Source organism: Tachysurus vachellii, chromosome 19, assembly GCF_030014155.1.
Source record: "Tachysurus vachellii isolate PV-2020 chromosome 19, HZAU_Pvac_v1, whole genome shotgun sequence".
In the NCBI taxonomy this organism is placed as follows: Eukaryota; Metazoa; Chordata; class Actinopteri; order Siluriformes; family Bagridae; genus Tachysurus; species Tachysurus vachellii.
The window spans coordinates 17,696,594-17,713,455 of NC_083478.1; the positions used below are offsets into that span (position 1 = coordinate 17,696,594).

The following is a 16,862-nucleotide window of genomic DNA, read 5'->3' on the forward strand; positions in this document are numbered from 1 at the left end:
GTATGGACCTATGTGCTAAAAAAAAAAAAAAAAAAAAAACACACACCTTGTCTTGTCAAGCCGGTACCTGAGTGTGTTGACATTAAAAACAAAACAAAACAAAACAAAACAAAACAAAAACATAAAGGATAGAGAAGAAGAGACTGGACTTTCCTTTTTTTTTTTTTTGTCCTCCTACTTTCCAAAGTACATGATTAACATTTAAAACTATATTCATCCATTTAAATTTATATCTATATATTTTTGCAGGTTACATTATGGTTTAGATTAACCATAGTCTTATTGCTAGCAGTTGAAACAGCTTCCCAGACTGTATACTAGCTTGCTAAATAGTGTATATATATATATATATATATATATATATATATATATATATATATATATATATATATATATATCCGTTAAATAAGTTAATAAGTATGGAATTGTTGTACACTAGTAAGGACGTATGGGCAAAAAATAAAACATAGCTAATAATTAACCACTCCTCTCCTTCCAAAACCTTATGTTTATGCAAAAATATTCAGCAGTATTATCCAATGGGATGGCGGTATGATAATTATTGCTACCGGTGAGCGAAGAATCAGGGAAGCGCGAGGAAGTTTATTTTTCTAATACAAAGAGAGCGGTATCGTGGATCGATATTAAAAAAAAAAGAGGGAAAAGCTGAGAAAATACCGATTATATCGTCTGTAGTAGTTTTTTCTTTAGAATGAGGTAGCGACACTGTGATGTAAGGAGTTGATAGTAGGTCAGGTGCTCCGTGTTTGTCTTTCACGAGACAGGTGTTGATATCAAACAGAAAACGGGACGCTCGCGCACACCGTGGAACAAAATGTCAGCATTGAGGCGAGAAAACAAGCTAGTAATAGGTGTATAAGTGTTTTTTTTAAAGCTGTTAGAGGTTCGCGAGGTGGCTGAGGTGATGGAGACCGAGTCGGTGAGGATGGAGTCGAGTGTGTGGCTCGGTAATAAACGGCAGCGCGCGCTGCTCAGCGGGTGGCGCTTCAGCTGGACCGAGCTGGACAAGAAGAACCGAGACAAAACCACCGGTAAGTATTGAATATGTTTCCCCTCACAGACGTCTTTCCTTCAGCTGTGCATGACTGATAATCCACCAATTTACACCATTAAATCTCATAACATGCATTTTCCCAAATAAAAAAAAAAGATCCGATTAATCCCTGAACTTTGCACGTGATTATACATTTGCACGTGATTTTCAAGCACGTCGGATATGTTTTACAATTTTTTTTTTGAAGGATTTTCCATCCTTCGTGACTCGTAAAGGTTCTCGTGCTATTTTTTTTTCCGATTTGTTTTATTTTCATATGATTTTATTTTGTCACGTGAACACACATTCGGCCAGTGATGACGTGGATTTGGATGCTTAAGCCATGCATGGCTGATAATCCACCAATTTACACCCTTAAATATCATGACATGCATTGTCCCAAATTAAAATAAAAGATCCAATTAATCCCTGAACTTTGCACGTGATTTTCAAGCACGTCGGATATGTTTTACAAATTTTTTTTAATTTAATTTTTGTATTTTTTTTTGAAGGATTTTCGATCCTTCGTGACTCGTAAACGTTCTCGTGCTATTTTTTGTTTTTGATTTGTTTTATTTTTATATGATAGTTTTTTTTTGTCACGTGCTCACGTGTTTTCACGTGATGACGTGGATTTGGATGCGGTTTTGCGTTAAAAGAAATGCAGCGTTTTAAAAAAGGGTGGGTTTAAATGTTATTTTAAAGTGTGGTAGGTTTTGTTTTGAAAGGTGTCGGAAAAGCGTATTGTGGTGTGATTTATTGTGTTATTGGTGATATGTACACACATTTACCTCAGCACTTTGAACTGTTTAATTAACTATTAAGATATTAATCATCATAATGTTTATATAAAAAAAAAAGTCTTGGGTTGTGCTGATGCAAACGGTGTATCATCTGTCGTGTGTGTGGGTCTCAGTTTCAGTGCCTGTCTCTGAGGTGGTTGCAGTACAGGAGGGTCAGGTGGAGATCCTGCCACAGAAGAAAGTGAAGGACACCGAACGAGACTTCACGTGTAAGTTCCAGCCTGGCGATGAAGCCCGTACCACTAAGTTTTCCTAAAATACTTCACTTAACTGTTTCTTCTTCTCTTGTCTGTCTGTGCCTTAGTGTTCTATGTAAAGCGCAGTAAGACCAGTGGTGGAAAAGGGCCACTGTGGAGCCTGGGCAGGTCCCAGTTCTCTTGCCCCAGCCGTGACCTCAGGGATCAGTGGGTGACACAACTCCGAATTGCACTTAAAACCCACTGTGAGTCGAGCAGCACCACAAACCCGTTTATCCTCCCATCTTTTGCTTTTAATAGGTGTTCTCAGTTCGAGATGCCCGTATCCCCCCCCACCACCACCACCACCACCACCATTCCGACGTACTTTTTGTTCCTGTCAGGCCTCAATGCCAAAATGAGAAACATACTCAGTCATAGGTGTCACATATCATGTTATTTGGCACCCTTTATGTTTCCTTAATTTAACAGTGGCTGTGAAATACTGACACGTGTATGTCCATGGGCTCGGGCTACTGGGCTCATACCTTCTGACACTATAGGGGTTTAAAATGAACTGTACAATGAAGCTAGGAATGCAGTACAGTGGGTTTTTATTTCACTTTGCTTATGGCTGTACAGAAACATTTCCAAAGTATAGGGCTTTGTTTTCATTTATTTATTTATTTCAGCTTTTGTTGGGTTGAGATAAAGAACAGCACACTGGATAAGATGTGTCAATTGCAATCACTTAGCATTGACTGAAGATATTTTTTTTCCTTTTCTCGCCACAAATTTTGCTTTCTAGCAACGAGGTACTTGTGCCAAGTTTATCAGGTTACTCGTATTGTAGAAAGACACCGTACTTCCTTCTTTTGTTATATTTACAGAGCACATTGTTTGCATTCTTCTTTGCTTCAATCACTGTTATTTATCCCCAAATGCGTCCAGATCTCCGTCTTTGTGTCGCCTGATAATTACAGCGACAACCGACACTAAGCTTAGGTCACATACTGTAGCAATACCATCACCTGGTGCTGGATGTTGGTGTCAGATTATTGCGATGTTGATGTTGGACTGATATCTGATAACTGTATTGATGCATCCCTAATCTAGTGAATAAATATATCAAGGAATAAAAGTGTTAAAAAAAAATGGAAAAAGTTTTGCAAATAAATTCTAAACAACACGACGAGGCACGGTCCGGGATATTTGAAATGAAAAATAGATGACTCATTTTAAGTGAAATGGTCAAAGTCACACATAAACCTTTGTTTTTCCTCTCTACCAGGTCCCTCTCGCCCACACAGGTTGTTGGTGTTCATTAACCCCTACGGAGGGAAGAAAAAAGCGCAGCAGATCTATCACTCCACGGTGGCGCCTCTATTCGAGCTGGCCGGCATCAGCTCTCACGTTGTGGGTAAGCCGCGTGCGACACCACTCAGGTATCTAAGATGTTATCAAGTCTCACTGAGCCTGGCTCTCAAGTGACACGCCGTGGGTCTTTATCAAGAAGTGGGAAGGAAATAGAACCGGGTGAAAAAAGAAAGGGGGGAGAAAGCTGGATCAATTATTAAGCTGACCGAATTACCGTCGAAACCCAGGCGCTATCAACTGTATGAGCTCCTCGTTTAGTGAAAAGCTATCCACACCAGGTGCAGTCGCTTCAGAGCGGTGACAGTGTTTACGTTAAGTTTTCCGATTCTCTGAGGTTTCAATACTTACCTTTTTAAAACCTCTCGCTTTAGTGACCGAACGAGCCAATCAGGCGAGAGACCATATCCTGAAGAAAGATCTGATCGGGTTTGACGGGTAAGTGACACAATATCGTACCATGTCACATGAAATAAGCCCTTAATCAACACCCACTGTTCACGTTAAAGCGTTCTGCTAACACGGAGCAGGTGACCTTCAGGCCCCTGTTTATTGTTACCAAGTGATTAAACCCTCTTAACAGCGCCTATAATTTCTGCTTTCGCAGCCGACTGTACGATCCGGCGCTTTACGTTACAGCACACATTGTTCGTTTCTTTTCTTCCTGTACAGTGTGATTTGTGTTGGTGGAGACGGGATGTTCAGCGAGCTGTTGCATGGCGTGATTGGACGAACCCAGCAGGAAGCGGGGATTTCTGAACATGACCCGTCTGCGATGCTGCAGCCATGTGACCTTCACATCGGCATCATACCAGCAGGTTTGTAATCGGATTGTTAGAAACGACTGTGGGCAAAGCCGAAAGGATATAAAACCGACGTGTGTGTGATTTTATATCTCTTGTACAACAGAAATTTGGAAACACTTACAATTTTTGGTTGTTACAATTACATTGAAAGACATATACTTTTTATCCATTTATAGTTGCTTTTAACGTTGTGGAACATCCGTGAAACGAGTCACTCTTGTTCCAAGTTAAACTATTCTTCCCTCACTAGACTTTTTCTTTCTTCTGTTTTGAGATTCATAAGACAAAACAAATGCAGCTTTTCATGTTTTCCAAGGAACTGCAAATCCCTGTCTTGAAGACTTGCCCATGTTAGAAAACATAAAGCAGCAGATTTTAACTCCTGACAGTTAACCTGCCGACACCAGAGACGCCCCCTCGACAAATGCTCAACGGAACGAGTACGCTAATTTTCTATGTATTTCTCCTTTTTTTTTTTTTTTCTTTCTCCGCAGGCTCGACAGATTGCGTGTGTTTTGCGACTGTAGGTGTGAACGACCCAGTTACGTCAGCATTGCACATCGTTATCGGTAAGAGTTTTGAGAGCATGAAAATGTGCCACTTCACTTTAAAGGTGCAATAGTTGATTGATCGATTGATTGTATTTATTTTCTCCTAGTAACCTGGAAGATGATCTGAATTTCATGTCTTAAAAAAAAATCAAATAAAATATGGACTATAAAAGTGGACTAATCTGTACATAATGCCCCTTTAAATAAGCCACATTATTTAATATAGGAGGGCAGTTATTATGGGAAAATGTTTTCATTATGCATCACCTCAGCATCACCGGTGTATCAGTGTTTTCATAGTAAATAAATAAAGCAGGTTTGTTCTGATAACCATAAGGAGTGCCCTTGACGCTTCGGACGCAGAGATTTAATGTTAGAAGCCAAACTGTTTGTTTCCAGGAGACTCTCAGCCTCTGGACGTCTGTTCTGTCCATCATCGTTCCACGCTGGCGCGTTACTCCGTCTCGCTGGTAGGCTACGGTTTCTATGGTGACGTGCTGGCTGAAAGCGAGAGGCACCGCTGGATGGGACCTCTCAGATACGACTACTCCGGTGAATTCATGACGTATATAAGCTAGAGATGTCTGACTATTATTGCTGTCTATATTCTACTACATCACAAGTTTTAAAACAACATTATTTTCTTCCACTCTCTCTCTCTCTCTCTCTCTCTCTCTCTCTCTCTCTCCATCCCTGTGTGTCCTCTCTGTTTAGGTTGTTTAGTGTACCTGTGCAACAGGAGCTATCAGGGAATAGTGCAGTATCTACCTGTGGACTCCCAAATCACCAGCCCCAGAGACAACAGTCGCTGCCTCTCAGGGTAAAGGCAAAAAAAAAAAAAATCCTCAGTATTGAATCTTCTAGGCATGATATCGTCTTAATATCGTCGGTCTGTACAGAAAGCCGCAATACATTATACTGGTTTCGGGTATTCAGCAAGCATTGGGTCGTAACACACGGTCTGGATTATGACTTTCGTAATGGTCACCTCCAGCTAACATCTGCCGAATCGCTGACTGCCGCTTTAATGTAAAAGAGGCCAGGTTACAGTGTACAAAGCTCAAATAAATTGCTTTTATAATAGAGACATCACTCAAAATAACTACGGAGTATTATTATTGAAAAAAAAAAATATATTACTGCAAATTAAATGAAGCTGTGGAAACTCAAAAAAAAGTGTATATTAAGTTCCTTTGTTAGACCCCACACGATCTACGTCCATTAGAGCTACCGTTAAAAACGTACAAAGCGCAGGAGGCTAAAGAAGGCTTTGTCGTGTTGCATGCGTCATCACCGCACTAATGGCCTGAGCTCTCGCACGCCGTTGCTACTCGAACGGAGCGGCGTCCCCGAGTCCTCAGTACTCGGCTAATGCGATCCCTGAGGAAACGAGAGCAAGAGCCACTTTGCTGAAGTAAACCTGCTGATGATTACACACGTGCGTAAAGAAGGCGAATTGTACACACGAGTAGAAACAGATTATAATTTACTGTTTGTTTAGTCCGATGCCAGCCTGTTCCACCTGTTCCACCTGTATGTCTACCTGTAAACGTAACCATGTGCATTGTAGGTGCAAAGTATGCTCGGAGAGCACCGAGAGGCTGTTCCATCGCTCGGAGAGCTGCAGCTCTTTGTACAGCAGGCAACTCGGCCAGTACAGCATCGAGTCAGAGGGTAAGACGAGTCACCCAAAACAAACGATATAAAGGTAGAAGAACCGCAACCGCCGTCACGTTATAAATCCACTCTCATCATCTCGCGGCAGTTTTCCACTACATACTGAAAACAAGACCTAGACCAGTGATGCGTCTGTGGAACTTCGGCTCGATCGCGGTAGATAACTGTAGTCTATATACACAAACAACAAGTTTATATTCCAGGCGGTGGGAAAAAATGTATCAACAGCTTTGTGAGAGAGGTTTTGAACTTCTTACGAAGAAGAATCCGTATTAAAAGTAAGCAAACGAAGAAGCAAAAGAAAATAACGTCAAATAACGACTACTAATAAAATATTATTACTTTTTTTTATCGGTAACCTTCTTGAATGTAGACCATGTAGCTGAAATCCACCCTGGTGGCAGGTAATAAAAAGCCCCCAGTACTGAAATGCGGGTGTAGAAGAACATGAAGAGCCTTTAAATGTAAAAAGATCTAAGATGATATGATTTATCATGAGTGGCTTTGTGAACACTCGACCAGGGACTGTGTGTACGTTTAGTCTTTTATCTGTTGACTTTAGATTGGACATTAAGTTCAAGCAGGATTTGTTCAGAAAATTCCATATTGCATGAAAATGAAATAGATGTTTTTTTAGCTCCCTTGTGTTCTCTGACGGCACAGTAAGGACTGACTGTAGGCAGATAAAAAAAGCAGCAAGAAACAAGCAGAATTTTATGACTAGCTGGTGTTTTCTCATGGTTTGCCCTCAGGCGAGTGGGTAAGTGTTGAGGGCAGATTCAGGTGCGTGTATCTCACATGCATGTCCAGCTCGTGCCCACGGAGCCCCAAAGGTCTCTCTCCTTCTGCGCACCTGGCCGACGGGACCGGGGACCTCATCCTGGTCAGGAACACCAATCCCCTGGGCTTCCTCACGTACCTGCACAGGCACACCACCACGCAGGATCAGGTGAAGGCGGCGGCGTTCTGTAGTTCATTAACTCTGAAAGTTAACAGTTGCTTTATTTTTAGTTCCGTTCTGGCTTAGAATTCCTGACCTCTGTTTTTTAACGTGGTTTCAATTCGTTTCCTCCTCGTTTAATTCCATATGTATGTATGTATAGAATATTTTTGTGTGTAAAGAAAATCCATTCTGTATAAAAGAAATTTGAACGCATAATAATAAACAGTAAGGAATATCATTTTGCGGTCACTAACTCTATAAAACCCCGTGGTTTCAGTTTGACCTGCCGTTTGTCGAAGTGCACCGCGTCAGGGCAGCGCGCTTTTGCTTTTCTCCCGGTGAGGAGGAGGACGATGAAGACCACCTAAAAGAAAGCCATAACATCACAGCAGGTGCACTCGGCGATCCCGAGACGGCACGCGAAGGAGACGAGGAGTCCGGCAGGCTCGGCTCTCAGCAATGCCTCGCGGGAAAGCAAAGGGACCAGGGAATAAAGGAGGACGGAAGGAAGAAGAGAGATTATCTGTGTGGGCTGTGCTCTAATAAGCAGTCTGCTGCGTCCGTGTGGAACTGCGACGGAGAGATTCTGCCATACAACGAAATCTCATGCAGGCAAGGGTTCATATACTAAGAGCTAAGAGCAGTTCAGCCATTAAATCATGCACGTGTCTCCGTTTCCTTCCATTGGTTCCCATCTCTATTCATTACTATATTTCCTAACTTGTATTTTTCATGGCTTTTCTTTTTTTTTCTCCTTCTTCTTCTTCTTTCCTGTTCCCAGAGTACACGGTCAGCTGGTGCGTTTGTTTGCCAGAGGCATCGAGGACGACGCAGGCTCCGGGAAATACCGTGAGGGAAACAGGAATTGCAAAGGGAGATGTTTTTTACACAGTTAATATTAACCAGAGAAACGTTTATGCTAAGAATAAATAACGAATTAACCAACACGTGATTTCATACTTTTCATGTTTCCAAAAAAAAATATTTTTTATTAAGAAATACACAGTTAACATAAAACACTTATATGTTTATTAATGAAACAGCAGTTTTTTTTTTTTTAAATTTAAGACTTAACTCAAACACAATCAGATGACTGGAGCACATTCCAGTTTATATCAGACCACTGGTTTATCCGACCAAGTCGAGTCACAACGTATCCCTCGGGCTACGCCGCGTACCTGAGGGCAAGAGTCACAACCAGTAGGGTCAGTGCAGTGATGTGCCGTAAAACACTAACTTACTGAAGAGATGACGACTGATTGGAATGTGTCCGGACCAGATCTGACTAGAAAATTGAGAAAAAAAAAAAAAGAAGGAAAAAAAAAAAGAAATTCCAACCTGCTTTAAATCACTTAAACACAATGGCATTTGATCAGTTTATTTGTACTCTGCTAGACCTGGTTGACTCAGTATGTTTGGCAGTTTGTTGATTCACTCTCTCTCACACACACACACACACACACACATAAACTAAACTAGCTTTCTTAGCTTTTAGAAAACACCCTATATTCATTTGTACATTTCAAACATACACACAGGGCTCCATAGAAATACTGTAACACATTTATACCGTACAACCGCAGCAGCAAAACCCCTCTAACTTTTAAACAAGTTCTATAACATACTGAACTTATTGCTTTTAAATCTTAAAACCAAAACAGCAAACAAATTAAAGAATAAATAAAGAAGGTTATGCTCACTGAATGGAATAATGTAACTAAACGTAACTAGCGTGCTGTGATTTGGTCAAAGGTTGGAAGAGAAATACTAGAGTATAAGTGCTTGCAAATTTCATTCAAATCACAAAAACACAGGCAAGAGAAGCGTTACCGCTAAATTAAGAGGTAAGGAGTGTAAACGATTGAAAGAAGAACGTAAAAAAAAAGGTTTCCCGCTGTACAAAACATTCATAGAGGGGGGAAAAAAAAATGATTTGTAGAAAATCGAGATCTTCGGTACACGATGAATTCATTCTTTCACCGATTGACCCCATTAAAGTTCATCTCCTGAATTTTTGTTCGATTTCTTTTCGGCGATCGAAGTCTTAACCATCAGTGATTGGATAATGATCAGAGATTGGAGTGTTGCACGGGATGAGGGTTGACCCACTTGTACGTTCCTCCGTAGTGGAATCCCACTCTCTTCATCAGCTCGTCCGCCTCTTTCGGCCCGCGACTAGCGAAGAAACGGAAAATGAACACGGTCATAACACTTAAAGCGTGGGAATTCGATTAAAACCTTCCTCGACGTGACCGAAACGTCCTACCTTCCGTATGTGTAAGGGATCGGTCGTGTCCTTTCTGCTTCTATCTGGTGGAGTAAAGGGGTGAAAATTCTCCAGGCTTCTTTGAGCTCATCACTGAAACACATACACAGACAGCAGGATGTGATGGACTGACTGCTCAGGATACACAGCAGTGCTGTGATGTAGAAATGTTGAGAAGGAGACTCGCCTGCGCACGAAGTGCATCTGATTTCCGCTGAACACGTCCAGAATTAGACGCTCGTAAGCATCGGGAAGCTTCACGTCCTGTATAAGGGTTGTTTTATTTAATTTTTTTTTTTAAATTGTATCTGCGCATATTTGACGTTATACATTAACGATGCACTATATTGCCAAAAGTATGTAGCCACTCAAGTTGTTCCTCAAACCAGGTCTTCATGGAGCTTGTTTTGTGAACAGAGACACTGTCAGGCTGAAACCGGTCCAACAGATCTGGTTAAGAGGACGATTTCAACTGTGTGCTTTAAACTTTGTGGAGACTCGGGGCCTTTTTTACACCTGGTCACTTCATGTGTTTTCTCTGATCCCATAGCTGTCTGATTTGTTAAAACTCTTCCACTTACATTAGACCACATAAATGCGTCTTGGCGAATCGCTCTCACTCACTCATTTTCTACCGCTTATCCGAACTACCTCGGGTCACGGGGAGCCTGTGCCTATCTCAGGCGTCATCGGGCATCAGGGCAGGATACACCCTGGACGGAGTGCCAACCCATCGCAGGGCACACACACTCTCATTCACTCACGCAATCACACACTACGGACAATTTTCCAGAGATGCCAATCAACCTACCATGCATGTCTTTGGACCGGGGGAGGAAACCGGAGTACCCGGAGGAAACCCCCGAGGCACGGGGAGAACATGCAAACTCCACACACACAAGGTGGAGGCGGGAATCAAACCCCCAACCCTGGAGGTGTGAGGCGAACGTGCTAACCACTAAGCCACCGTGCCCCCCTTGGCGAATCGGATATCAATAAATATATTTTACCTCATTTCTGGGGTAATTGAAATAGAACACACTTTGGTGTATATACTTTAATATACTTTTGTTTCTATATGTTTTACAAAGCTTTAGTTGGACGCTTTCATCGCTCCAAAGAGCAATAAGTGTCTGCGTGTCGTCCATGTTATTTGTTTCTGGCGCGATGCACGACTTGCGACTGACGTACTTCCGTTTGGGAGGAGTACAGCGCTGACGTACTGTATGTGGCTTGAACAACCGCATTCATTTACACCTGTCCAGTTTCATCTGAAATGCGTCCCAGACCACCTCCTGAAATGGTCTGAACGATCGGATTTATATCCGTCTCGAAAACGTTTCGGAGGGCATTTAGACCTGGTCTTTTTACCATCGGATAGCTATCGGATCACAGAAAACACATGAAGTGACCAGGTGTAAAAAGCCCCTTTGGGAAGGTCCACATATGTGTGATCGGCTGGTGTTTACATACTTTTGCCATGTGCATTATTAACCTTGTTTTTAAAGTTACAAAAATATATAATATATATCATGATCATCGTTCACATTATGTCACAGTGTCAGAAGTGAAAGGAATGATTGTGTATTTTTGCCTTGTATCTGCTACGGTAGGTCAGGTCCAGCTCCGTCTCTTCGGGGTTAAAGTACACACCAGGCTTTTTGCTCATCATTTTGGCATAAATAGCCTCGTTAGGCTGCACGCGCACAACCAGCTCGTTCCTCTGGCACTGCGAATTAAAGATGTCACCTGGCACATCAGTGAACTGCAGCCTCACCTCAGCCTTGCGCTCATTCAAGGCCTTTCCACAACGCAGGATGAAGGGAACCCCTGTTTCAAAGAAGAATGAACAAAATAGGCATAAGGCCACACAACGTTCCTTGCTGTGTCGTGAGAAACGATGTCGCACCTTCCCAGCGTTCGTTATGAATGTAGAGCACTACGGTGGCGAAAGTGGCCGTGTGGGAGTCTTTGGGAACGGTGGGGTCGTCCAAGTAACCCAGTTTAGCTTCGCCTTCCCCGTCAGGGTTCCCCTCGTACTGCCCCAGCACGACATCACACAGAGTCACTGGTGCTATGCACTTCAATACCTTCACCTGAAGGAGGTAAACAGACCTCAGACAATTTCAAGAATCACGTTCCCACTTTTAACCAATGGAAATATTTGTCGCTTCGTCCGTTTTTCAAGACGAGCTGAATCTTCTTCTTGTTAGTAAAAAGGTGTCGGATATTTTCATGATACCTTCTCGTCTCTCACATCGTCGGAGTTGGTGGAAGCCGGCTTCTCCATGGCGACCAGCGTGAGCATCTGTAGAAGATGATTTTGCATGACATCACTGTGAGGAAGGAAGGTGGAAAAAAAGGACGTGAAATCCAAGATTCATCCTATATCAGGGAATAACCAAGACAATAACCAAGCTAAAATGTTCATGTTTTGGTTGGAGGAGAAGAGTTCATTAAATTTCTCACCCCACAAAAAAAAAAAAAAACATTTTAAAAACATTTAACGGTTTCTTACCGAATAATACCAAAGTCATCAAAGTATCCTCCTCTCCCGTGAGTTCCGAAAGGTTCTTTAAAAGTCAGAATGACGCAGGCCACGCTGTCCCTGTTCCAGATCGGGCCGAATATTCTGTTCCCAAACCTGGAGGAAACCATGAGAATAATGCTGGACTGCAATTTGTGTGTTACAACCAGTTCCTGCTTTGAAAATATTGTAAGGAAGGTGCAAGATGCTAAAAGGTGCCATGTGGAGAACCTGTTTGTCTCAGAATATTAAAATCCTATCTTTATTAATATGCCATCAAATTTGTTGATGGACATTTGCCTAAATCTGGTTAAAAACAATTCTGGATTATTGTTATTACGATAGACTCAAAAGAGTTGCTTTTAAATGCCTACAGAACTACTCCAATCTTCAGAAAAGTCTTTTCATTGGTGTGTAACGAAAACCACTCGACTGAACAGTGTGAAATCCATCACCTGAGGACCATGAGGTTCTGCACCATCTCCTTCCCCAGATAGTGGTCTATACGGTAGATCTGATCCTCACTGAAAAGAGAAGAAAGATGTGCTGACAGTTCCTCTGAGCTCTGCAGGTCCCGGCCGAACGGTTTCTCCACAATCACCCTGTTCCAGCCCCTGCAGAGAGAGAGAAAGTGCGAGAGATGGCGAGAGAAGAAGTGTGTGAGAAAGATGTAGAGCAAGAAGCAGCAGGTGAGGAGAAAAGATAAGAGAGACACAAAGAGAGACAGACAGAACGAAACAGCGAGAGAGGGAGAAAGGGGAAAAGAAGAAAAAAAGATGAGAAGAGAGAGATGAAGTGGAAAAGACAAAAGATAGGGGGAGACAGAGAGTCACTGAGTGAAGGACAGAAACAAAGAGAGTAAGACAGACAGACAGACATGAAGATGTGAAGGCGGTCGTTTTAACAAACAAATTCAGGATATATTTCTATCAAAACATTCTCTTAAAAATCCTCTTAAACCGCCTGAAACAAGTCGATCTTATTTTCCTTTGTATTACTCAGGGTGTTGCTGCAGGGACAGTGAGAGTGTGATGTGTTGGTAGTCACTGACGTGTTGCTCATGCAGTGCTGGCGAATGTTGGTGGTGACGCTGTGATACACGGTGGGTGGCAGTGCCAGGTAGAAGATGTAGTTGGCACCTGTACCATGGCACAAAGAGTTCAGGTGGGACTGCAGCTGGGAGAAAGACTCTCCTTCTGTATAGCGTCCGGTCAGGTAAGAGTTCCTCTGGAAAAATGCTTCGAGACGCTCATTATCACCATCTTTAACCTGAAACCATGAAAACAAAATGATTTTTTTTTTTGCATGACAAGCTACATTTTTGTCTTTTTCAGTGCTTAAATAATAAATTATGTAATGGATGTGGCGTAAGAGGAATAAAACACTTCTGGATGTGCTCTTATAGTAAAAGCCATAAACTTCAGGGGAATAGTAACACTACTTCACTTCAGTCTACACTGATAAGCTGGTTGTAAATGATGTTGATCCCATTATGGGATGTTGACCTGCCATGTCCATAAAATTGTTCATTTCATGCCAATGACTAATACGAACACTTTATGGCCCTTCACCTTCATGTATGGTAAAGAGGCAGCGCGGATGTCATCCATGGTCAGGTGGGAACGAGCAAACCCAACAAAGTAGGTCTCCTCTGGTAGAAGTCCATCCTTGAAAAGCCACCTTAAAAACAGGATTAGTTAAATAACTGAACGCGCACACACACACATACACATTAGCAGTGTTCGGGCACTCACCAAAGTGTTGGGTAAATCTTCTTCTTGGCAAGATCCCCCTTTGATAGTGAGAGAAAGAGAATGAATTAAATGATTTGACTTTTTTGGCTTGTAATCGTTACTTCAGTGCCAAAGCTAGTGACACTTTCATCTGGCTCAATCCGAAGTTAACAGGCCGTGAAACATGAGTCTGCAAAACACACCATAAAAGAACCTCTCAAAAGGTCCCTCACAAAACCTGATTTACAACAAGCATGAAAATGCGAGCATGCTTTACTAGATCTCTGTGGCACAACCAAAATGAGGAAGTGGAGTTTCACAGCACAGGCTAGTTCGTTCCTTTATGTTAGAAGACAGTCGTGTTTTCATCTGTACAGTTTTCTACTAAACAAGACATCAACCATGAATGACACAGCTGCATAGTCAGTTCATTTAGACAACTGACAAACATTGTCTGATTGTAAAACAGTAGTGAGGTTTAAATGTACTTTGTAAAACTAGGCTGTTCTGCTTTCTCAAATAGAACAACTGGATGCTAATATATTTAACATGGCAGAAGAGCTACTGATTCACTGAAAGGTGATTTCACTATTCTCCTCATTCAGAAAGGATTATATATAAACTTAGTTAATAAACTCCCAAGATCCAAATTTGAGTAGATTTTTTTAATTAACTTACTGAAATCTACATTACAGTGCTGGGACATGTATTGTCTCATTAATACTAATACTTCACTATCCGTAATCACATTGCATTTCTGCTCCACACTGTACATTCTGTTACATCTTTTCTACCAATTATAATTGTATATAACGCTATTATGGCATGCCGTTTAGGAAATTATTCATGAGAGAATTGAATGAAAAGTCTGAATATATTGAATGGGTTCTGAATATATTGAATGAAAAGTCTGAATATATTGAATGGGTTCTGAATATATTGAATGAAAAGTCTGAATATATTGAATGGATTCTGAATATATTGAATGGGTTCTGAATATATTGAATGAATTCTGAATATTTCTCATTTTCCACCGCTTATCCGAACTACCTTGGGTCGCGGGGAGCCTGTGCCTATCTCAGGCGTCATCGGGCATCAAGGCAGGCTACACCCTGGACGGAGTGCCAACCCATCGCAGGGCACACACACTCTCATTTACTCACGCAATCACACACTACGGACAATTTTTCCAGAGGTGCCAATCAACCTACCATGCATGTCTTTGGACCGGGGGAGGAAACTGGAGTACCCGAAGGAAACCCCCGAGGCACGGGGAGAACATGCAAACTCCACACACACAAGACAGAGGCGGGAATCGAACCCCCAACCCTGGAGGTGTGAGACGAACGTGCTAACCACTAAGCCACCATGCCACCCGAATTCTGAATATATTGAATGAAAAGTCTGAATATATTGAATGGGTTCTGAATATATTGAATGAATCCTGACGTCATCAAGACGCACCCGTTATTTTGTACTTTAGGCAGAATGACTGAGTCAGCGATAAACTTATTCGCTGCTAGGTAGGTGGGTTAATATGGGTTTGTAATAGCAGATTTGGTTGTAAATTGTAAATAATTTTATTGTTATAAACTTTCAAATTACACTAGGTCATCTCACTGTATCCAAAAGACAGATATTTGCAGGTTTAAAGAAATTTAACAGTCACCAGTCTTGCGTGACTTTTCCAATACTTCAGGCATATTGTGTCTTACAACTGTCTGCAATTTGCTATGTACCTGTACTATGTATATTATCTGTACATACACTGTATATTTCCTGGTTACTCTTGTACATAATGCACATAATGTAGATACACACACATGCATATATATATATATATATATATATATATATATATATATATATATATATATATATAATTATGTATTTTGGATCTTATTCCTATTTTGCACATGCTATAATTATGCACATATTATGCACATAATGTTGTACATAAACAGAGATTGATCTGCATTTTGCTATGTACCTGTACCTGCTAATTTCTTAGAAGCCAACAAGCCAGTTTGATAAAAGTAGATAAGGGTTTAATGGGGTGTTTGGGGGTCATTATGGGATGTTTGGGCGCGTGCTCTCTTTGCATATTCAAATATTCTAATAAGGGTCGAGGTGTGGAAGTTTTCTATATAAATTTAAATATTTATATTGATAGTTTAACTGTAGAATTCAGCTCCAGCCCTAAATCAAGACATCGTCTACAGATAAAGAGTTGTATTAATTCGGTGACTCTCTGTATTACTTACCGAAGCGCCCATGATAACGAACACATGAGAAACCAGTCGAAATTCATGGTCATCATAGAGCTCCTTCCGGATCTCCCCAAACACCTCCGACTGAGAGCGCGCTAACCGACTCATAATAATACTCCTAATAACGACACTAACGGTACAAACAGTAGTTATGCTACCATAGAAACAAGTAGCTCGTGCCACCTTACTGGACTAACGGGCCAGAAAACAGCGCTGATGGAGATAATCCGATTTCAGGCCTGCTCGTGAGATTATTATCAAATTAGCAGTTTACTGCAAACGGTGATCGTTTCCGCATTGACATACATACACTATTTTAGTTTATGACCTAGTATGCAATTGAAATAAACCGGATAATTACGAGCACGCGCGAGGATAAGACAACACGCGGAGCATTCCCAGTAAAGTCAATACGAGCTTCCGGCCAATCGGATTTGTCGTGTCGTGACCATCCAACCAATCAGATGCATCGTGGGTTATGTCGTCATTCCGGCTCGCAGAAGCATGTAAACAATTGTAGGAAAAACCCAACGCCGATAAAAACAAAGGAAATATATAAATAAACAAATATGTAGATAATCATCACTAGCAGGAAAAGTCAATTGACAAAAACAACAACAAAAAAATATGCAAATTTTTAAATGCATGAATATAACCAAACACATTAAAAGTAGAATATAAT

At 41.4% G+C, this 16,862-nt stretch overlaps 2 protein-coding genes across 4 annotated transcripts; one reads left to right on the forward strand and one right to left on the reverse strand.

Annotated features, from left to right (window-relative positions):
* The first annotated feature begins 538 nt into the window (after nt 1-538).
* zgc:158263 (ceramide kinase family protein) lies at nt 539-8,329 on the forward strand. Its single transcript, XM_060895131.1, has 13 exons — nt 539-1,052; nt 1,971-2,066; nt 2,162-2,299; nt 3,325-3,453; nt 3,782-3,845; nt 4,080-4,225; nt 4,708-4,782; nt 5,164-5,316; nt 5,479-5,584; nt 6,335-6,438; nt 7,194-7,390; nt 7,662-7,996; nt 8,166-8,329. The coding sequence occupies exons 1-13, from the start codon at nt 926-928 to the stop codon at nt 8,278-8,280; spliced, it is 1,785 nt and encodes a 594-aa protein (XP_060751114.1). The 5' UTR covers nt 539-925; the 3' UTR covers nt 8,281-8,329.
* A 61-nt stretch (nt 8,330-8,390) lies between these two features.
* Nucleotides 8,391-16,581, reverse strand: LOC132862832 (glucose-6-phosphate 1-dehydrogenase-like). Of its 3 annotated transcripts, none has more exons than XM_060895135.1 (13): nt 16,175-16,580; nt 13,932-13,969; nt 13,749-13,857; nt 13,229-13,446; nt 12,633-12,791; nt 12,169-12,294; nt 11,893-11,986; nt 11,560-11,746; nt 11,245-11,480; nt 9,838-9,914; nt 9,651-9,743; nt 9,494-9,559; nt 8,391-8,562 (listed from the first exon to the last, which is right to left on the reverse strand). In XM_060895135.1, the coding sequence occupies exons 1-13, from the start codon at nt 16,286-16,288 to the stop codon at nt 8,550-8,552; spliced, it is 1,530 nt and encodes a 509-aa protein (XP_060751118.1). In that variant the 5' UTR covers nt 16,289-16,580; the 3' UTR covers nt 8,391-8,549. The 3 variants fall into 3 exon arrangements, with proteins under 3 accessions (XP_060751118.1, XP_060751115.1, XP_060751116.1); XM_060895132.1 differs by lacking the exon at nt 8,391-8,562 and adding an exon at nt 8,579-8,669 and having other exon boundaries at nt 16,175-16,581; XM_060895133.1 differs by lacking the exon at nt 8,391-8,562 and having other exon boundaries at nt 8,686-9,559.
* Between the last annotated feature and the right edge of the window lie 281 nt (nt 16,582-16,862).

Bases quoted from the DNA above. Each gene is read 5' to 3' on its own strand.
- zgc:158263 (XM_060895131.1), top strand. From the start codon at position 926: ATGGAGACCGAGTCGGTGAGGATGGAGTCGAGTGTGTGGCTCGGTAAT. The intron at 2,067-2,161 runs GTAAGTTCCAGC...TCTGTGCCTTAG, and splicing joins CACCGAACGAGACTTCACGT to TGTTCTATGTAAAGCGCAGT. The intron at 3,454-3,781 runs GTAAGCCGCGTG...CTCTCGCTTTAG, and splicing joins CATCAGCTCTCACGTTGTGG to TGACCGAACGAGCCAATCAG.
- LOC132862832 (XM_060895132.1), bottom strand. From the start codon at position 16,288: ATGAGTCGGTTAGCGCGCTCTCAGTCGGAGGTGTTTGGGGAGATCCGG. The intron at 13,858-13,931 runs GTGAGTGCCCGA...CCTGTTTTTAAG, and splicing joins AAGATTTACCCAACACTTTG to GTGGCTTTTCAAGGATGGAC. The intron at 9,744-9,837 runs GCGAGTCTCCTT...TATGTGTTTCAG, and splicing joins CAGATGCACTTCGTGCGCAG to TGATGAGCTCAAAGAAGCCT.